Raw genomic sequence first — 23,544 nt, forward strand, 5'->3', positions numbered from 1 at the left:
AAAGTACTTAACAGATGCTTACATTTTGTTCAAAACATTTGGTCAATGTCAGAATCTTCTTGAAAACTGCCGCTCAAGAATGTCTTCTTAAAATGGTTGGTGAATGAGGCCCAATGTTTGTAAAACAGCATAACATTTGTCTTCTTTTATATTTATTCCTAGACTTCCTGCATCTCCCTGTGTGTAAAGTGGATGATTCCCCTGAAGAGGAGAGAAGCTGCAGTCTGATCCAGGAGGAACCAGAGTCTCCACAGATTAAAGAGGAACAGGAGGATCTACTTGAAAGACCAGAGGAGGCTGAAGGGTCAATGTTGACATTACTAGCAGTGAAATATGATGATGGTCATGAAAACAGAGAGCCAGAGCCTCTAGCCAGCACCTCAACTGAACACCTGAAAACACAAGCTTATGTTGAGTACTGGGTACCATCACAACCATCTACTGATGACCAGCTCCTCTCTTCACACTGTTCTGAATCTGACACTGAAGACAGTGATGAGTGGGAGCAGACCAGGGAACATCAGTCAGCTTTAAACGCATGGAAATCACACCAGATACAAAATACGGAAGGACAAAGATTGTCTTTGAACAGTATGCTGTCCCAGGACCTGCAATCATCAAAGCAAACTCACTCCACAAAGAGTCACGCAGGGAAGACAAGCTTTACTTGTCCAGTTTGTGACAAATTATTTAAGCTGAAGGGAAATCTGAATAGGCACCTAAGGATTCATACAGGTGAAATGCCCTACAGTTGTACAGTTTGCGGCAAAAGCTGTGGTCAAATGGATGATCTTAAACAACACATGAGGACTCATACAGGGGAAAAACCCTTTACCTGTACAGTGTGTGGCAAAGGATGTAGTCAAAAGAGTCAACTGAAGACTCACAAAATGACTCATACAGGGGAAAAACCTTTTAGTTGTACACTTTGTGACCAAAGATTCAGTCGCAATTATCATGTGAAGCTTCACATGAGGACTCATACAGGGGAAAAACCTTTTTCTTGTACAATTTGTGGCAAAAGCTGTGGTCAAAGTGGTGATTTAAAACTACATATGAGAATTCATACAGGGGAAAAGCCCTTTACCTGTACAGTTTGTGGTAAAGGGTTTAAAACATCTTCATGTCTGACTAAACACATGAGGACTCATACAGGGGAAAAACCCTTTATGTGTACATTTTGTGGCAAAGGCTTTAGTCAAACAAGTATATTGAAGACACACATGAAGATTCATACAGGGTAGAAAAACTGTATTGAACAGTACAATTTAGTTTCCACATCATTTGTAAAATGATATCACCCACAGAACAGATGTAATTAACCTGTTATAATAAACACTATCACGTGCATGCTCAGTTTAGAGCGGAGCAGAAATACCGTTGCCAAATAATGAACATTATTTTAACTGTTAACTCAGCTTTCTAGAGCTCAACTGATGCAGAGGAAGAATTCTCCCTTTAGCAGTGAATTTTAGTAGTGTTGTTTTCTCCAGTACCATATTTTAATGCATTCTACAAGGTATAATTCCAAAAGTAAAACCAAAATACTGGGTGAATCTTAACTCGAATCTTAACTCTTAAAAAAATTATACCTATTTGTATAACTACGATTTTGAACATTCATATGAAATGAAAGGGATTAAAATTCAAGTTGTTGAACAATCTGATTGATTGAAGACTTTATTAGATGTTTGCATAGGAAAAGGTACAGCAGTACAGTTCACTGGTACAAGGCTGTTGTTATATCACAAATACAGTATATGATTATTCTAATCTAGGATGACAATGGCATGGCAAATATAGGCAAGCAGAGGAGTGACAATATCAACACGGCCAAATTAAATAATGACTTTTTACCTGTAAGTTAATTGTGTGTTTACATGTGTCATACATTAACTATGATGGCCTATATGTATTGTTTTTCCTGTCATTGTTACCTGCAGCTCATAGGTTACTGGTTGAACAATATGAGCATCAGTACTGTATGTTTTTTACTAGTTCTCAAAAAAGGAAAAGAAGGCACTAGGCACCTGAAAGGTACCAGAAATTAATGTATGTTTTTTTAATTAAGGGTAAAGGACCATATGGTCTCTGACCACCGAACTGTTGATCAGAGAGTTCCGACTTTCCGACGTGCAGCTTTCCCAACTCTAATTCAGGGCTTTTCAGAGGTTTCGAGTGACGTAATTTTGTAGTTGAACCAGACGTTTCCGACGAAAAGTTCGGTGGTCGGAGACAGTATGGACAAGCCTTAATACATACAGTTTCTGACAACTTGTTTTTGTGGTCCAAAATATACTTGGGCGCCAGGACCCTGCAGCGTTCCTTTTTGAGCTGTACTTTTGTATAGACAAAAACTGTAATGTAATGACAGAGCTACCAGAGGTACCAGAGCAGTATGACTTTAATGCAAGGGGTCAACAACCAGTGCTGCTATGTTGTATTTAAACATGATCCTGCCACTGGTCTCTGAGCTGCAGTCTGAGTGTCGCAGCAGCTCCAACACACCAGCTTTGAACTCCGCCGAGGCCATCTGGCTGAAGTGCAGCACCTACAATTTACAAATTAGGCATTTAGCAGTCGATATTATCCAGAGTGAATTACCTCTACTGTATGTAGGTAAACAAATCACCTACATAGAATGCAGAGAGACAGTGTCTCTAAAACTGATATGCTATCTAAATTACAATCTTTACATTGGAAACTAGTATACCAGACAAAAGATTAACCCATGTACACATTGAGCCTAGCCTCTAAACAATAATATTACCAACACAACAATCTGTAAATGTATCATCTGAATATACCTCAGTTAGAAAGTCCAGGAGCAGCTCTCCTTGTTCGTCACCCTCGGTGAAACACTCAGTGATGTCCATGTGACATGGCAGTTCGCAGCTCTGGTAGCTCACAGCCTGGGAATCCAGTAAGCCTTTGATGTCAACCATGGTCACACTCTGACTCATCTCTGAGATGTTCAGTTGGGGTCCGTAGGTCTTCCACAGCTTTCGCATGCACCCACTCTCTCCTGAAAACACAGCGGGCCTCATTCATCAATGTAACACATCACGTTGTGAGCTTGTAAATTGGGTATTTTCGGTCAACAGGTTTGATATGTTGCATACAATTAAGTATAAAATAACATTTAATTGGTTGATGTATTAGTTGAAGTATAAGTATACACAATGTAAACAAATAAAGTAAGTGCTTATCGATTATTTGGTTAATCACAGGAGTGGTATTACAGTCGCAGTGATCCGACTAATAATCCAATTAATAATTGACACTTTGCACCTTACATATTGCTGTTTCAGAAGCCTCACTTCCCGAGGTTCCAGGTTCAACCCACTTACCAGAAACATGGATGATTAGAAGTTTCCCTCTGTTGCTGAGCAAACCTCTGAAGAAGCTGATGGTAGCTCCAGGATCCTTGACGTAATACAGCATCTGTTGATCCCACCACAGATAATCAATGGCGGACATTAGCTAAGTAAATTTACTTGAGTACTGTTTTTGTTTTTCATTTGCAAGAAAAAACATGGCATGACATTGTTTTTGTATGTGTATGATGAATTGAATATGAAATATGTAGGCTACTGTAAATATTAAATCAAGTAAGTTTGTAATCTGTCTGGGGTGCACAGACTGCACACAAAAGCCAGAGTAGATGTTAAAATCACCCCAGTGTTGTTAGAGCTTCATAAATGGGCACTCCGGTAGTGCATTGATAAAGTAGCTGCCCACCACCTGGGGGTTGGAATCAACCTTTTGTGTTCTGACACGACTACTGCGCGTAATCCTACGGGCTGGGAGCTGGACCTTTCAGCAGGAAGTGTAGGGTGGGTGGAGTATGACGGAGGCTATATGTATAATACATATATATTATATATTATGTATCCTCTCCTGGGGGCTCCTCACTGGCAAGTGTCAGTAGGATACAGCAGCAGTGACAGAAATGTGTGTGGGCAGGGAATAATTGCCCTAATGACTAATTTGAGGAGAAAAAGGAAGGAACAAACTAACTAACTAAATAAATAAAAACAAGAGCTTCATAATGATCAATACAGATGCAGCATCAACCTGAATCATGTGAATGAAGTCGGCCTGCTCGCTCATGTGGTTGGCTTTCCAGTGTTCCTGGAATTCACAGGCTTTCATCTTATTCCAGCTGAACTTGATGTAATCCAAGTCTAGTTTCTGGGACACTGTATCTATACCACAATAGACACAAAGAAGACAGCTAGGTAATGGAGATGGGGATTGAGAATTGATCATTCCAAAGTTGTTGAGAATCGGAAATCAATGCAGTTGGTCGCTTATCGATTCTAACGTGACGTCATGTCTCGAGAGATGAGAGATATGCCGCTGAATTCAAATCGCTGGTTCAAACATGTCTTTTTAATAAAGCTTTTGACTTTTCAATTTTGTTTCAGCAATTTTCAAATGCTTGTAGGCTATATGCATATCGCTTAAAAGTTGCACCTTTTTTTAAATATATATACTTCTTAAATAACACTATATGCTGATAGTACTGATTGCTAACAGTGTTTATTTAGTAACAGGAATCTTCATCGCCTCTCTATCTCTTTGGTAAACAAGTAAAATAAGTGAACACAAAGAAATGAGCAGACACAATTTTGGTGTAATGTAACTGTAACACTTTAAGCTGATAATTGGGTACTCTCTCTCGTCTCTCCTGATTGGCTGAAAATGTTCCACCCATCTGAAAATGTACTTAGCCCCTGGGTGGCATAGACACACCGTTTCTCCGATCTGCACCAAACTCAATATAGGGCTGGATTTGAGGGCTGCATATAGCGACCTGACAATCTAGTAAAATAAAAGGACCAATAGTTTGGTAGATAAGAAGATCAAAATGGATACAAATTATCCATCCCCATCCCTATCACAATAGACAAAAATAGGGTGGTCTCTCTGTTGTTTGGGTTAAAGCAGGTGATGTCACCTGTCATTCTGTGGTGGGATAAGCATCCTGCATGGTGGTACCTCTGTATTTCTGTATCTGCTGGTTGTTTGGCTCCACCACCTGGTTATCCACTGTCATGGCAGGGTACTTCAGATGGAGCTGAGACAACATCTGCAAATCCATCTCACCTGCAGGAACCAAAAGATTTGATTGATTGATTGAGTGATTGATCACACCATGACATGCAGAGCGTGTAAGTGTTAGTGTGAAAATATATAGATATTGTCAAAGACATTTTCATAATGATTTTAGTTAGTTTTGTAAACAGAAAATACAGTTTGAGTTAGTTATCTTTTGTGTAAGCCTTGCACTTTTCCAATTCTAGTTTTAGCTATTCCGGTAGTTGTAATTAACTAATAGCCTCTGACTTGTCGGTTGACCAAGAATGAGCAATGGGAATAATCTTGCGATGCTAACTAGAAGAGTACGGAAACACTCTTTTAAATTATGGTGAAAACAACCAATGGAGGAGCAACGTGAGTTGTGATGAAGGAATGCGTGCTCTCTGTAGCTACAGCCTAGGGCAGTGTTTCCCAAAACTCGTTTCGTACTACATTTAAAATCATTAACAAACACACACTAAAAGCATATGATATTTGGTCAACTAAAACTCTTTCAGATGACTAAAATACAACTAAGACTATGACTAAAAACACTGAGGATCCATCCTAGGACCCCACTTTGCAGTGGCATCAGTTCAGCAAAAGTTAAGGTATGGCAACATGACTGGTGTCTTGACACCAATACACCAGTCATGTTGCCATACCTTAGCAACAGGCATTATGAATTTATTTTAAGAAGTAAATTTTTAAGGTATTGGCAGCTGCCATACCTTGCCATGCCCAATTGACGCCTCTGCCACTTTGAGAACCATGCTTGTGTCCAGATATATGTTACTGTACCTGCACCACTTCCAACTCCAATGACCTTAAGATGGGCCTTTCCTTCTCCAATGCTGAAGGAGAAACACAACATGATTACCTTCATAGCAACCATCCACTGATGGAAGACATTTTTTAAGTAAGGTCAAAGTGTCAATACATAAAGTAGCAAAAGTAAAGGTTAATTATGCAGAAGGTAACATTTCACAAGTGTTTTCAAATGTATAAAATGTATTAAAAAATATCAGATCTATGGTCTTCTAGGTCTGAAGTGGTTTTGTAATAATCAAAATCTATTAAAGTAACCAACATTTTCAATTATAGTGGAGTAGAAGTAAAACATTGGCCTTTGAGATGTGAGTAGAAGCAAAATTATAGCAAATTGCAAGTACTCCATCAAAGTAAAACAATTTATAACTCAAACCAGTACTTGAGTACATGTACTTAGTTACTTTCCACCACTGCAACCATCCTATAATATGGAAGTGTGGAGTGAACAAAGCCACGATATTATTGGTATTGAAAATACATTTTAACAGCTGATAAAAAAGAAGCACTGTGCATCGTCTACTTGTGCAGGATATATACACAATGCAAAGTTTAATACCATTTGAAAATAATGTATGTGTTCGTTGACAGTGGTTGTATTAGTAACATACTGTATCGGGCAACAATGCTCACATAAGACAAACTGGGGCATCTTCATGTAACAAATCAATGAATAAAATACCTCCTATTCATGTGTGTCGGTGACGGTGTCTGTATAGAACAAAGTTGACGTTGTTAAAACAGCAGGCTGTGTGTCCATATAGGACACAGTTTACCTTGTTAAAATAGAGGGCAGAATCTTGTGGATGAGATCCTGTAAACACTGATGCTCAGAGGAACAGTCCAGGAACGTCTGGAAGCACTTCCGGTACCTACTCTCATCTTCAACCAGACTCCTCAATGGAGACGCCATTGCCATGGCAGCTACAAGACACACTAATAGACATTGGTGGAAGAATTAATCACACACACACACACACACACACACACACACACACACACACACACACACACACACACACACACACACACACACACACACACACACACACACACACACACACTTTTTTACTTTACTCGACTATGTACATGTTTTGATTCCTTCTACTGTAACTATAGCACAGATCTGCATTTCTAAGGTGTGGCGTGCTTCCCTAATATGAAGTGATAGTTTGACTTACGTTTTGCAGAGTAGAGCGTTGAGTTGTGGTCACAGCAAGTGGAATGGTCCAGGTACAGTAGAGAAGTACTTAAATACTGCTATACAGCTACTGTAGCTCCACCCACACCAAGGACAGACAGACAGATAAGCAGTTAGCACACATTATTTGATATGTTGAAAGTAATGCCTCGTGTGACACATTGTGAGCTTGTAGATCTGATTCTTTTGAAAACTGGTTTAAGTTTTGTTTTTAGGTGAAAGTGATTTAGTGTGTCTGTGTTTTTGGAGCTGTGTGAAACACAGGCTCCCTATACGTAGCTTTGTGGGTCTGTCTGTCTGTGTGTGTGTGTGTCTGTATGTAGCCTGACTTCGGCACGCTACTAGTCCCACAGTTTTGCCACCACACACTCGCGCCATATGTCAAATCGACCGGCTTACTCGGGAATAGTGGGCTAGTAACTTGCTAAGAGAAAGGTTCAATAGTTTAATTGATATTAATTTATTAGTGAATTAATTTTCCCCATTGACTTATAATGGCAATCGCAAAAACTCACATTCAATTATTTGTCTCTCGCAAACCATAGGGGCTAGAGTTTCAAGACTTGGAGAGGAGGTTCATAATGGTTTCAAGGATTAAATAAAAAATAATTGTGTCATTTGGCCGAATGGTGGCGCCATAACACCCCACTTTACGTTTTGGCCTGTAACTCTTGAACCGTAGGTCGGAAAATTAAAAATATTTTTTCCCTGGATTCCTTGGGTCATGACGCATCTCCCCATATAGGCCACGACCATTTGCGCCATGATAGATTTTCCGCCATCTTGAATTTTCTCCAAAACACACTTTTTGCTCCTTTTCCTACATATTTTCTTCAAATGTCACACAAATCGGTACACACACACACACACACACACACACACACACACACAGCTCCACTTCACACGGGTGTGATTTTTATACATATTGAACCAATGCATTAATACGAGCCTGTGACTAAATAATACATTGGATCCATTAGTCTTTAGATAGACTAGAAGCTGGGCCGCCCTTCGGGCGGCCCAGCGTCTAGTCGGCGACCTGGCCAACTCGGAACAACGTAAATAGGGAATGAATGCCCCGCCCTTTAATGCAAACCCCATTATACCTGTTGTCATAGGACCCGTTTTGACCATCTGTTTGCCTGTGTCCATTTATGCCCATATATGGAGATATCTGTTATCTGTCTGTCTGTCAGCGTCCATTTTATGTCCATATATGGAGATCACTGCAGATATAGTTCTGGGTCCATTTTATGCCCATATATGGAGATATCTGTCTATTTGCGTCCATTTCACGCCCATATATGGAGATCTCTGAATCTGTCTGTCTGTGTCCCTTTATGCCCGTATATGGAGATCTTTGTGATTCTGCGTAAATTTTATGCCCATATATGCCATTTGCGTCCATTTTATGCCCATTTATGGAGATCTCTGTATCCGTCTAAAAAGAGAAAAAAGAAGCGCTGCAGGGATCAGTATAGGCTCTCAGAGACAGGTGCTCTTTGGTGATACAGGTAGGAATATATGAACAAAAAAGGTTTCAAAGAAGTACTGCTAAGTTCCAAGGTATAGACTGCAGACTTACAGAGAAGGAATTTCCAAGGCACTCCGTCGTTAGTGAAAAAATATATAGTTTATTTGAGCAAGGCAACAGAAAGGACCAACGCGTTTCGACCTTCTAGGTCTTCGTCAGGGTCTCAAGTATCCGTCTGTCTGTGTGTCTGTCTGTGTCCCTTTATGCCGTATGAGATCTCTGAATCTGTCTGTCTGTGTCCCTTTATCCATTTTATGCCCATATATGGGGGCATTCATTTTATGCCCATATATGGAGAACGCGCGTGCCCGTGGGACGAACGGTTCTCATATGGGGGCATTCATTTTATGCCCATATATGGAGAACGCGCGTGCCCGTGGGACGAACGGTTCTCGAGATACGCGGATTACCTACATACATACACACTCACAGAGATTTTTTGTTGACTCATGTGGCGTACGTCTGCCCATATATGCCCATATATGGAGATATCTGTCTATTTGCGTCCATTTCACGCCCATATATGGAGATCTCTGAATCTGTCTGTCTGTGTCCCTTTATCCATTTTATGCCCATATATGGGGGCATTCATTTTATGCCCATATATGGAGAACGCGCGTGCCCGTGGGACGGAACGCGCGTGCCCGTGGGACGAACGGTTCTCGGAGATCTCTGAATCTGTCTGTCTGTGTCCCTTTATCCATTTTATGCCCATATATGGGGGCATTCATTTTATGCCCATATATGGAGAACGCGCGTGCCCGTGGGACGGAACGCGCGTGCCCGTGGGACGAACGGTTCTCATATGGGGGCATTCATTTTATGCCCATATGGAGAACGCGCGTGCCCGTGGGACGAACGGTTCTCGAGATACGTGGATTACCTACATACATACACACTCACAGAGATTTTTTGTTGACTCATGTGGCGTACGTGATGTCAGAGCCTTTTATGAAGTGATGTCACAATGAGTCAGAGCTTTCGCCGATTTCCTCAGAAACAGCCTGATGTCAACAATCAACCCCGCATAAGGAGATTCCGAACGTTTCGCGCCGGTTTGGGAAAACCGCGCGTCGGGTCGGGTCGAGACCCGGCACTGCACTCCGTGCCGTGGCCATATATGGGGGCATTCATTTTATGCCCATATATGGAGAACGCACGTGCCCGTGGGACGGAACGCGCGTGCCCGTGGGACGAACGGTTCTCATATGGGGGCATTCATTTTATGCCCATATATGGAGAACGCGCGTGCCCGTGGGACGAACGGTTCTCGAGATACGCGGATTACCTACATACATACACACTCACAGAGATTTTTTGTTGACTCATGTGGCGTACGTCTGCCCATATATGCCCATATATGGAGATATCTGTCTATTTGCGTCCATTTCACGCCCATATATGGAGATCTCTGAATCTGTCTGTCTGTGTCCCTTTATCCATTTTATGCCCATATATGGGGGCATTCATTTTATGCCCATATATGGAGAACGCGCGTGCCCGTGGGACGGAACGCGCGTGCCCGTGGGACGAACGGTTCTCGGAGATCTCTGAATCTGTCTGTCTGTGTCCCTTTATCCATTTTATGCCCATATATGGGGGCATTCATTTTATGCCCATATATGGAGAACGCGCGTGCCCGTGGGACGGAACGCGCGTGCCCGTGGGACGAACGGTTCTCATATGGGGGCATTCATTTTATGCCCATATGGAGAACGCGCGTGCCCGTGGGACGAACGGTTCTCGAGATACGTGGATTACCTACATACATACACACTCACAGAGATTTTTTGTTGACTCATGTGGCGTACGTGATGTCAGAGCCTTTTATGAAGTGATGTCACAATGAGTCAGAGCTTTCGCCGATTTCCTCAGAAACAGCCTGATGTCAACAATCAACCCCGCATAAGGAGATTCCGAACGTTTCGCGCCGGTTTGGGAAAACCGCGCGTCGGGTCGGGTCGAGACCCGGCACTGCACTCCGTGCCGTGGCCATATATGGGGGCATTCATTTTATGCCCATATATGGAGAACGCGCGTGCCCGTGGGACGGAACGCGCGTGCCCGTGGGACGAACGGTTCTCGGAGATCTCTGAATCTGTCTGTCTGTGTCCCTTTATCCATTTTATGCCCATATATGGGGGCATTCATTTTATGCCCATATATGGAGAACGCGCGTGCCCGTGGGACGGAACGCGCGTGCCCGTGGGACGAACGGTTCTCATATGGGGGCATTCATTTTATGCCCATATGGAGAACGCGCGTGCCCGTGGGACGAACGGTTCTCGAGATACGTGGATTACCTACATACATACACACTCACAGAGATTTTTTGTTGACTCATGTGGCGTACGTGATGTCAGAGCCTTTTATGAAGTGATGTCACAATGAGTCAGAGCTTTCGCCGATTTCCTCAGAAACAGCCTGATGTCAACAATCAACCCCGCATAAGGAGATTCCGAACGTTTCGCGCCGGTTTGGGAAAACCGCGCGTCGGGTCGGGTCGAGACCCGGCACTGCACTCCGTGCCGCGGCGGGGAACGCGCGTGCCGAATCTGAAGCCGGTGGGACGAACGGTTCTCGAGATACGCGGATTACAAACACACACACACACACGCAGAGACTTCTCGCATTTATAGATAGATTAGAACACAGCATCTGGTTTCCATTTCCTGAAAAGTTCTGGACATGAAAGGTTTTCCACCTCACACAGTGTCCATATTCTGTAAATGTCAGCATAGAGCTGTGTTGTCCTTGACTTTGTTTTAAGATTGTAGAACCAGCAGTCCTAATATGTTTGATAAATAATGGATGCAGGCCTTCAAAACCATGTTTTCATGTTGTTACTCTGCATTCAATAGGGTGGACTCAGGTAATGTGGGCCGCTTTTTGGTAAATCGCCTGGGAAACTAAGAAAAAGCAGTGCAGAACGCTGAATGTATTTTTTATAGTTAATATAGACTGTCCTTAATATATTTGTGTTAAATGTATGTAGGAAAATTAGATGGTTATTTTTTTTTAAATGTTTAAGCTTAAAATGTCACACATTTTCAAGATTAACACTTTTCAGGTTTTTTGAGCCACCTGATCAGCTAAAATGGGCCACTTTAGGGTTGACCCCCATTAATTCCTAGCTCTTTAAAATTTAACAGCCAATGACTGCACATGTTTCTTGCCACAACTGTACTTGACACAAAACAATCAAAATTTGAGTGGTCTTTGGTTGTTTTGGTGGGAAGAGCAATGTCTCAAAACTAGCCTGCAGAGGAGAATTGCATTGTCCAAACATATCTAATTTGTCAGTTATAAGTTTGACAAGTGAATAAAAAACAAATGCACATCGATAAAAAATATATATAATATATATGTAGACGGCCTTAACCAGAAACAATGCTTATATTTTGCATATCTAGTGTATTTTTATATTAAATCATATTTTTGTCATTGGCCCATCTTACCCTAACCCTAATAAGGTAATGTGAGCCACTCATCTGCTATAATGAGCCAAAGCAAATCAAAGCAAAACAGTCAAACAAGATTTGGAGGTCAATTTAATTTCATTCATTGAATTTAATTTCAATAATGGTACCGTTGGAACCGGCTCGCCGCCCCGCACACGATGGTGCCATCGCGGACCCCCGCGGACCCCCAGGGCCGGCGCCAGGCCCCAAAAACCGGGCCTGGGGAGCTCCGGGGACCCCCAGGGACCCCCAGGGCCGGCGCCAGGCCCCCAAAAGCGGGCCTTTGCACCACTCTGGCCGGCCAGGGACCACCAGGGACCACCAGCGGGGGTCCCCGGAGGTCCCTGCCCGGCCTCCGAGCACTGCCGCCCGGGGACCACCTCCGGGGACCCCCAGGGACCCCCAGGGCCGGCTCCAGGCCCCCAAAACAGGGCCTGGGGACGGCCAGGGACCACCAGGCACCACCAGGCACCACCAGGGACCACCACCGGAGGTCCCTGGCGGGCCTCCGAGCACTGCCGCCCGGGGACCACCTCCAGGGACCCCCAGGGCTCATTTCTGAAGGTGGCCCACCTAAGCTAACACAAAACATAATGCTAATGAAGGTGGCCCACCTAAGCTGGCCCAGCTAAGCTTTCACCACAATTGACTATGGTAATGTGAGCCACTTACAAAAACGTCATTATTTATGAAAAATGATTTCATTAAGCAAAATATCAACATCATGCCTGGTAAAGGACATCTTAACACACATTTTGCACCAGTTTTTATAAATGTGCATTTGTTTTCATTGATGTAGTATCCTTAGCAATCTCAAGTTAAAACTTTGTGTCTCTGCACCCACCTTGCAAATTCTTCCAGCAGGTCTTGTTGTGTGGCTTAGCTCCTCCCATCAAAACGACTATGGACCAATCAAATCACTTGTTGGTGTCAAGCACAGCTGTGGCAAGAACATGTGCAGCCATTGGCTGCAAAGATTTAAAGGCACAGTTGCTAGGAGCCTGAAACTATGGCTGGCTCACATTACCTGATGGCCCACATTACCTGAGTCCACCCTACATGATACAATCTTGGAGACATTATGTTTAGTATAGCTTATGTAGTACAGTTCGATTTTAGAGCATTTGAGCATCGCACTGATGCACGCATGCAGCCCTGAATGTGCCCATGCACGCACGCACGCACGCACACACACACACACACACACACACATGCACACGCACACACACACACACACACACACACACACACACACACACACACACACACACACCACCTAAAGATGGTGAATGGCTCAAGACTATAGTTGTTCTGTCCTCACTGCTCATTAAGTCCTTTCAGAGATGAAGGAAGACAGTTTGTATAACAACAGAGCTGGGTGGGGTGAACAGGATGCTACCGTCACCTTACATGAAGTTCTAATTAAACACCTGGAGGACAGTACAACTCCTGCCAACACACACACACACACACACACACACACACACACACACACACACACACACACACACACACACACACACACACACACCTATGTTTTAACACTAACAGGTTGTGGATCAACTGACTTTTTTTTAGGTCCTCCAGTGTTTGATTAGAAGGTTGTGTAAGGTGAGGTTTACTGCAACCAGCTCTATGCAAACTGTCTTTCAAGGTTATTAAGTTGGCATTTTCATTTGTTTCTATTTTATAATGTTATAAATGTCATTGTTTCCATCCCCCCATTAGGGCACTTCATTCATGGTTTCATGTGAAAATTCCAAAATGCATAAAAAATAAAATAAAAGCATGATGATTGAGAACCCAGTTACTGAAGACTTTAGTGTGAGATGTTTGCATGCTTGGTGTTGTTCACATTATTCAAATAGTTTTGCAGTGTTGGCAGTTGTAATATCTTCCATGTGTGTAATCACCCCACCCAGCTCTGTATAGTTGCGGTGAGTCAGGATCGGAAATTCAAAATCCTGTAAGTGGACATTTTCCAGATGGTGTCAGGCATATTCGCCTATAACATATTCGCCTACACGCATTTGGTCCTTTCGCCTGGCATTTTCGCCTTGGAGGAGAGTCTTTTCACCTACCTGTCTGAGCCATTTCGCCTACCCTCAATTCTGCTGTCAGACTGTCCATGTTTTCATATTATCTCTTTGTCATTTAAATATTATAGTGACTGACAGTGGTGTTACATGTCAAACCTACACACGGCTATCCTATGCACTCCATAGTAATCACATAAATACAGAGCTATTGGAATCAGGTGCGCCCAAATAATTAATTAATCCATGTCCCGATACTATACATTCTTTGGTGCAGTATTGAACAGTATTGTAAAATGAACAGTATTGTAGGCCTATATTGTTTTAACATTAGGCTATACAAAATATATATGTAGGCTATTAGCGGGAGGCTCTCTCCATTCCGACATGTCGCCACTCCGAAATGGACTTCTTATTGTCGGAGTGGCGACACTCCCATGGGCCTAAGGTTTAGGGTTAGGGGTAGAGATAGGGTTAGTGTCGGAATGGAGACATGTCGGAAAGGAGACATGTCGGAGTGGAGAGAATGACCCGCTATTAGCCTATATAGGTCAATATAAGATATATGCTACACCTAAATAGCCTATAGAATCAACCTTGCCTGTCAACAGGCATAAAAAACTATTTTGCCATTTTTTAGGAATAAAATGTGATGTAAATAATAAATATCAAATAAACTGTTAGATTCACTTGACACCACTGTCACAGTCACTATAATATTTAAATGACAAAGACATAATTTGCAAACATGGACAGTCTGACAGCAGAATTGAGGGTAGGCGAAATGGCTCAGACAGGTAGGTGAAAAGACTCTCCTCCAAGGCGAAAATGCCAGGCGAAAGGACCAAATGCGTGTAGGCGAATATGTTATAGGCGAAAGTGCTGGTGACCTTCCAGATTAGTCAGCAAACAGCATTTTCTTAAGTGCAACGTGTCCCAACTTAAAATCCGTAAATATAATAATAAACGTGTGTGTGGGGGGGCATACATGATTGAAGATTAGTGCAAAGAGCAGTTACATAACCACTCTTGTCTCTGCTCTGTTCCCCAGAATCCTAGCCTGATTTCAGAACCAGTCCGCTCAGAGTGGGCGGGTCTATGGGCTGGAGCCAGGCAACCAGAATCCAGAACAGACTAGACTAGATCCTGGTTCTCAAACGGTTTCATGTCAAGGACCCCCAAATGAACATGCATTTGCCTGCAGATCCCCATCTTAAAACATGCTGTGCCATGCTGTACAATAATATTTTTTCTCTATTTATCACATTCCTAAGACACAATAATTATTATTGTAAATTGACCCTCACTGATTCCGGAATCAATGGGGGTAAATAATTTAGCTTAGCTAGGGACCCATACTCAAGTAGGCTACAGATGCTCAATACATTTACTTAAAAGGCATAATAAGCCATATGCCTTAATACATTACAACTGCACTCTAGAACTAAAACAAAAAACACCTTAAGTATTTTATTTTAGAAATAGTTCCATCTTTTACTCAAAGGGGACAACGCCAATCACAAGTTGACTATGTCATTTGTCCATGTGTGGTTCCAGCCCTATGGAATGTATCGTAGGCTATGTATGCATAGCGCTGTATTTAAAGTATTGTTAGGGCTGAACCACACATAGACAAATTACATGAACTTGGGACGGGCATTGTCCCCCTTCAACATATGAACTATTTGTAAAATAAATGTAATATTTAATGTGGTTTTTGTTTTTTTATTTGTAGTTATAGAGAGGGTAAATCTCATGTATTAAGGCATCCATAAGAACAGCAGACTCAAGTAAATGGATTTGTTACCGATTGCTTTGTATGTATAAAAAAAGGGAAAAAACGAAAATAAACATATTGTAAAAAATGTATTTGTTACCGTCCACCAGTAGTTTGTTGATGAACTGGTTGTCTTCAGTTCATAGACGTTGAGCAATGGGGGTTCAGATCCTGTACACAACAACCTTTATTAAAACTTGCATGGAAACTGTCGACACCTTCTGGTCACTTTTAGGATATTTTCTCTCACCTTTTTGAACCTTCGCAGATCGAAAGCAAAGTCATATCAAACTTGGCTCATGTAACACTTTTACTGTCTATTAAAATGAAAATAGTCATATTCAAAGAAAAACACAAAGAATCACAACATAAACAACATACATGAGTAAACAATTATTTACAGAGACCTTTTCTGAATCTTAGTCCTTTAACATTAACAGTTTTGGACATGTTTACACCTGACAGAGACGATCTATTCCAAGAGAAATGGACGATTCAAGTAGATTCAATGGACCCAGGTTAGGATTCCAGTAGTCTCAACTGGTTTTTGAGACCAGACCAGCAGAAATTCCAGCCTTTTACTGGTCTGCTAGGCAGCGAGCGGAGACCTCAACTTTGTCCTAAAGCGAAAGGGTGTCGCTTACCAAAAAGAACAGATCTATACGGGCTGCAACGTGTCGGTAGCTTGTAAATCTGCTCTTTTTTTAAAAGGACACTTTTACATTTCAGAGCGGGAATTAGGGCAGGGTCCCACATGCGAGTCACAAGCATCACAAGCAACTGCATTCTTTTCGCTTCCATTTTAAGGAAGAACAATGGCGGAGGTCCTCCGCGGAGTACTCTTTGTCGTTTTGACAGCACGGCCAAATTAAATAATGACTTTTTACCTGTAAGTTAATTGTGTGTTTACATGTGTCATACATTAACTATGATGGCCTATATGTATTGTTTTTCCTGTCATTGTTACCTACAGCTCATAGGTTACTGGTTGAACAATATGAGCATCAGTACTGTATGTTTTTTACTAGTTCTCAAAAAAGGAAAAGAAGGCACTAGGCACCTGAAAGGTACCAGAAATGAATGTATGTTTTTTTAATTAAGGGTAAAGGACCATATGGTCTCTGACCACCGAACTGTTCATCAGAGAGTTCCGACTTTCCGACGTGCAGCTTTCCCAACTCTAATTCAGGGCTTTTCAGAAGTTTCGAGTGACGTAATTTTGTAGTTGAACCAGACGTTTCCGACGAAAAGTTCGGTGGTCGGAGACAGTATGGACAGGCCTTAAAGGGATATTCCACTTTCAAAAACACTTTTTGTCATTGTATGGTCTAATCAGGCTTGTATGAACACCCTGAACAGTTTTCAATTAGCTTGATTCAGTATTTAGATATTTGATGTAAAAGTTACCAGGCCCGACACGCCCATGCCTCTCCCCACACACACTCATTGTAACTTCAAACTCCATTTTAACCATGATAGATTCATTAAAAATACCCATTATTTTTTCTGGTGACTCATAATACCCTCCTAGGACGTGAGCAGGCCGTGTTTTTTCCATAACGTTTTTCATGTCTTTTTTCTATATTTTTATTGTATTTAATTTTTTTCATTTTCACAAAGAATTATTAAAAATACATGAAAAACGTTATGGAAAAAACACGGCCTGCTCACGTATTAGGAGGGTAGTTTGAGTCACCAGAAAAAATAATGGGTATTTTTAATGAATCTATCATGGTTAAAATGGAGTTTGAAGTTACAATAGTGTGTGTGTGGGGAGAGGCCCTGGGCCTGGAGGGCCAGATAACTTTTACATCAAATATCTAAATACTGAATGAAGAAAATTAAAAACTGTTCAGGGTGTTCATACAAGCCTGATTAGACCATACAATGACAAAAAGTTTTTTGAAAGTGTAATATCCCTTTAATACATACAGTTTCTGACAACTTGTTTTTGTGGTCCAAAATATACTTGGGCGCCAGGACCCTGCAGCGTTCCTTTTTGAGCTGTACTTTTGTATAGACAAAAACTGTAATGTAATGACAGAGCTACCAGAGGTACCAGAGCAGTATGACTTTAATGCAAGGGGTCAACAACCAGTGCTGCTATGTTGTATTTAAACATGATCCTGCCACTGGTCTCTGAGCTGCAGTCTGGGTGTCGCAGCAGCTCCAACACACCAGCTTTCAACTCCGCCGAGGCCATCTGGCTGAAGTGCAGCACCTACAATTTACAAATTAGGCATTTAGCAGTCGATATTATCCAGAGCGAATTACCTCTACTGTATGTAGGTAAACGAATCACCTACATAGAATGCAGAGAGACAGTGTCTCTAAAACTGATATGCTATCTAAATTACAATCTTTACATTGGAAACTAGGATACCAGACAAACTATGAACCCAGGTACACATTGAGCCTAGCCTCTAAACAATAATATTATCAAAACAACAATCTGTAAATGTATCATCTGAATATACCTCAGTTAGAAAGTCCAGGAGCAGCTCTCCTTGTTCGTCACCCTCGGTGAAACACTCAGTGATGTCCATGTGACATGGCAGTTCGCAGCTCTGGTAGCTCACAGCCTGGGAATCCAGTAAGCCTTTGATGTCAACCATGGTCACACTCTGACTCATCTCTGAGATGTTCAGTTGGGGTCCGTAGGTCTTCCACAGCTTTCCCCACCCACTCTCTCCTGAAAACACAGCGGGCCTCATTCATCAATGTAACACATCACGTTGTGAGCTTGTAAATTGGGTATTTTCGGTTAACAGGTTTGATATGTTGCACACAATTAAGTATAAAATAACATTTAATTGGTTGATGTATTAGTTGAAGTATAAGTATACACAATGTAAACAAATAAAGTAAGTGCTTATCGATTATTTGGTTAATCACAGGAGTGGTATTACAGTCGCAGTGATCCGACTAATAATCCAATTAATAATTGACACTTTGCACCTTACATATTGCTGTTTCAGAAGCCTCACTTCTGAGGTTCCAGGTTCAACCCACTTACCAGAAACATGGATGATTAGAAGTTTCCCTCTGTTGCTGAGCAAACCTCTGAAGAAGCTGATGGTAGCTCCAGGATCCTTGACGTAATACAGCATCTGTTGATCCCACCACAGATAATCAATGGCGGACATTAGCTAAGTACATTTACTTGAGTACTGTTTTTGTTTTTCATTTGCAAGAAAAAAACATAGCATGACATTGTTTTTGTATGTGTATGTTGAATTGAATGAAATATGTAGGCTACTGTAAATATTAAATCAAGTAAGTTTGTAATCTGTCTGGGGTGCACAGACTGCAGACAAAAGCCAGAGTAGATGTTAAAATCACCCCAGTGTTGTTAGAGCTTCATAAATGGGCACTCCGGTAGTGCATTGATAAAGTAGCTGCCCACCACCTGGGGGTTGGAATCAACCTTTTGTGTTCTGACACGACTACTGCGCGTACTCCTACGGGCTGGGAGCTGGACCTTTAAGCAGGAAGTGTAGGGTGGGTGGAGTAGGACGGAGGCTATTTGTATCCTCTCCTGGGGGCTCCTCACTGGCAAGTGTCAGTAGGATACAGCAGCAGTGACAGAAATGTGTGTGGGCAGGGAATAATTGCCCTAATGACTAATTTGAGGAGAAAAAGGAAGGAACAAACTAACTAACTAAATAAATAAAAACAAGAGCTTCATAATGATCAATACAGATGCAGCATCAACCTGAATCATGTGAATGAAGTCGGCCTGCTCGCTCATGTGGTTGGCTTTCCAGTGTTCCTGGAATTCACAGGCTGTCATCTTATTCCAGCTGAACTTGATGTAATCCAAGTCTAGTTTCTGGGACACTGTATCTATACCACGATAGACACAAAGAAGACAGCTAGGTAATGGGGATGGGGATTGAGAATTGATCATTCCAAAGTTGTTGAGAATCGGAAATCAATGCGGTTGGTCGCTTATCGATTCTAACGTGACGTCATGTCTCGAGAGAAGAGAGATATGCTGCTGAATTCAAATCACTGGTTCAAACATGTCTTTTTAATAAAGCTTTTGACTTTTCAATTTTGTTTCAGCAATTTTCAAATGCTTGTAGGCTATATGCATATCGCTTAAAAGTTGCACCTTTTTTTTTTTTAAATATATATAATTCTTAAATAACACTATATGCTGATAGTACTGATTGCTAACAGTGTTTATTTAGTAACAGGAATCTTCATCGCCTCTCTATCTCTTTGGTAAACAAGTAAAATAAGTAAACACAAAGAAATGAGCAGACACAATTTTGGTGTAATGTAACTGTAACACTTTAAGCTGATAATTGGGTACTCTCTCTCGTCTCTCCTGATTGGCTGAAAATGTTCCACCCATCTGAAAATGTACTTAGCCCCTGGGTGCCATAGACACACCGTTTCTCCGATCTGCACCAAACTCAATATAGGGCTGGATTTGAGGGCTGCATATAGCGACCTGACAATCTAGTAAAATAAAAGGACCAATAGTTTGGTAGATAAGAAGATCAAAATGGATACAAATTATCCATCCCCATCCCTATCACAATAGACAGAAATAGGGTGGTCTCTCTGTTGTTTGGGTTAAAGCAGGTGATGTCACCTGTCATTCTGTGGTGGGATAAGCATCCTGCATGGTGGTACCTCTGTATTTCTGTATCTGCTGGTTGTTTGGCTCCACCACCTGGTTATCCACTGTCATGGCAGGGTACTTCAGATGGAGCTGAGACAACATCTGCAAATCCATCTCACCTGCAGGAACCAGAAGATTTGATTGATTGATTGATTGATTGATCACACCATGACATGCAGAGCGTGTAAATCTGCTAAGTGTTAGTGTGAAAATATATAGATATTGTCAAAGACATTTTCATAATGTTTTTAGTTAGTTTTGTAAACAGAAAATACAGTTTGAGTTAGTTATCTTTTGTGTAAGCCTTGCACTTTTCCAATTCTAGTTTTAGCTATTCCGGTAGTTGTAATTAACTAATAGCCTCTGACTTGTCGGTTGACCAAGAATGAGCAATGGGAATAATATTGCGATGCTAACTGGAAGAGTACGGAAACACTCTTTTAAATTATGGTGAAAACAACCAATGGAGGAGCAACGTGAGTTGTGATGAAGGAATGCGTGCTCTCTGTAGCTACAGCCTAGGGCAGTGTTTCCCAAACCTCGTTTCATATTTAAAATCATTAACAAACACACACTAAAAGCATATGATATTTGGTCAACTAAAACTCTTTCAGATGACTAAAATACAACTAAGACTATGACTAAAACACTGAGGATCCATCCTAGGACCCCACTTTGCAGTGGCATCAGTTCAGCAAAAGTTAAGGTATGGCAACATGACTGTGTACCAAGACACCAGTCATGTTGCCATACCTTAGCAACCGGCATGAATTTATTTTAAGAAGTCCATTTTTTAAGGTATTGGCAGCTGCCATACCTTGCCATTCCCAATTGATGCCTCTGCCACTTTGAGAACCATGCTTGTGTCCAGATATATGTTACTGTACCTGCACCACTTCCAACTCCAATGACCTTAAGATGGGTCTTTCCTTCTCCAATGCTGAAGGAGAAACACGACATGATTACCTTCCTAGCAACCATCCACTGATGGAAGCCATTTTTGGAGCTGTGTGAAACACAGGCTCCCTATACGTGGCTGTGTGGGTCTGTGTGTGTGTGTGTGTGTGTGTGTCTGTCTGTCTGTCTGTGTGTATGTAGCCTGACTTCGGCGCGTAACTAGTGCCGCACCATTTACGCCACTCGCGCAATATATACATCAAAATGTGCGGCTCGGCCGGGAATGGTGTTCTATTACCTTTCGTTCCGATCCGCCTTACCATGCCGACGTAATCGGCAAAAAACGACGCTTAATTGTCCCCATTGACTTATAATGGGACAATGCAAGAAATCACTTTCAAGTATTTTTCTCTCGTAAACCATAGGAGCTACAGTTTCAAACCTCGGAGAGGAGATTCATAATGATTTTAAGAATGAATCGAAAAATAATTACATCACTCGGCCTCATGGTGGCGCTATAACGGCCCACTTTACGTTTTGCCCCGTAACTCTTGAACCGTGGATCGGAAAATTAAAATTCTTTTTTCCCTGGATTCCTTGGGTCAAGACGCATCTCCCCATATAGGCCACGCCCATTTGCGCCAGGATAGATTTTCCGCCATCTTGAATTTTCTCCAAAACACACTTTTTGCTCCTTTTCCTACATATTTTCTTCAAATGTCACAAAAATCGGTACACATGATCTACACACACACACACACACACACACACACACACACACACACACACACACACACACACACACACACACACACACAGCTCCACTTCACACGGGTGTGATTTTTTTAAGTAAGGTCAAAGTGTCAATACATAAAGTAGCAAAAGTACAGGTTAATTATGCAGAAGGTAACATTTCACAAGTGTTTTCAAATGTATACAATGTATTAAAAAATTGCAGATCTATAAGCTCACAGCGCGTTTAAGTGACACGTTGTGAGCTTGTGGTTTACAAATTGCCAAAGTAGGTCTGAAGTGGTTTTGTAATAATCAAAATCTATTAAAGTAACCAACATTTTCAAATAATTATAGTGGAGTAGAAGCAAAACATTGGCCTTTGAGATGTAGTGAGTAGAAGCAAAATTATAGCAAATTGCAAGTACTCCATCAAAGTAAAACAATATATAACTCAAACCAGTACTTGAGTACATGTACTTATACTTTCCACCACTGCAACCATCCTATAATATGGAAGTGTGGAGTGAACAAAGCCACGATATTATTGGTATTGAAAATACATTTTAACAGCTGATAAAAAAGAAGCACTGTGCATCGTCTACTTGTGCAGGATATATACACAATGCAAAGTTTAATACCATTTGAAAATAATGTATGTGTTCGTTGACAGTGGTTGTATTAGTAACTTACTGTATCGGGCAACAATGCTCACATAAGACAAACTGGGGCATCTTCATGTAACAAATCAATGAATAAAATACCTCCTATTTATGTGTGTCGGTGACGGTGTCTGTATAGAACAAAGTTGACATTGTTAAAACAGCAGGCTGTGTGTCCATATAGGACACAGTTTACCTTGTTAAAATAGAGGGCAGAATCTTGTGGATGAGATCCTGTAAACACTGATGCTCAGAGGAACAGTCCAGGAACGTCTGGAAGCACTTCCGGTACCTGCTCTCATCTTCAACCAGACTCCTCAATGGAGACGCCATGGCAGCTACAAGACACACTAATAGACATTGGTGGAAGAATTAATCACACACACGCACGCACGCACGCACACACACACACACACACACACACACACACACACACACACACACACACACACACACACACACACACACACACACACACACACACACACACACACACACATTCTTGTTTTTTAATTAATCCAAGCCTTAGAGATCATTTAAAGGCCACAAGGTTGAAACTGTACAATAACACCAATTAAATATCACATGGCTCAATGCCTTGCTAAATCAGCACACACACACACACACACACACTTTTTTACTTTACTCGACTATTTACATGTTTTGATTCCTTCTACTGTAACTATAGCACAGAT

General features: G+C 41.7%; 2 protein-coding genes across 2 annotated transcripts; both read right to left on the minus strand.

The window, feature by feature from the left end:
- Positions 1-2,404: 2,404 nt before the first annotated feature.
- On the minus strand, positions 2,405-6,826 carry LOC308308066 (histamine N-methyltransferase-like; the record flags this gene model as incomplete). Its single annotated transcript, XM_080753436.1, has 7 exons — positions 2,405-2,551; positions 2,808-3,025; positions 3,351-3,444; positions 4,078-4,208; positions 5,005-5,112; positions 5,887-5,939; positions 6,690-6,826. 7 exons carry the CDS (start codon positions 6,824-6,826, stop codon positions 2,405-2,407), a joined length of 888 nt encoding a protein of 295 aa, XP_080609562.1.
- An 11,170-nt stretch (positions 6,827-17,996) lies between these two features.
- LOC308308067 (histamine N-methyltransferase-like) lies at positions 17,997-23,182 on the minus strand (the record flags this gene model as incomplete). The annotated part of the gene is made up of 7 exons (XM_080753437.1): positions 17,997-18,143; positions 18,400-18,614; positions 18,939-19,032; positions 19,638-19,768; positions 20,570-20,677; positions 21,446-21,498; positions 23,046-23,182. The coding sequence occupies 7 exons, from the start codon at positions 23,180-23,182 to the stop codon at positions 17,997-17,999; spliced, it is 885 nt and encodes a 294-aa protein (XP_080609563.1).
- Positions 23,183-23,544: the final 362 nt, after the last annotated feature.

Source organism: Nannobrachium achirus, assembly GCF_963921795.1.
Source record: "Nannobrachium achirus genome assembly, chromosome: 22".
Classification (NCBI taxonomy): domain Eukaryota; kingdom Metazoa; phylum Chordata; class Actinopteri; order Myctophiformes; family Myctophidae; genus Nannobrachium; species Nannobrachium achirus.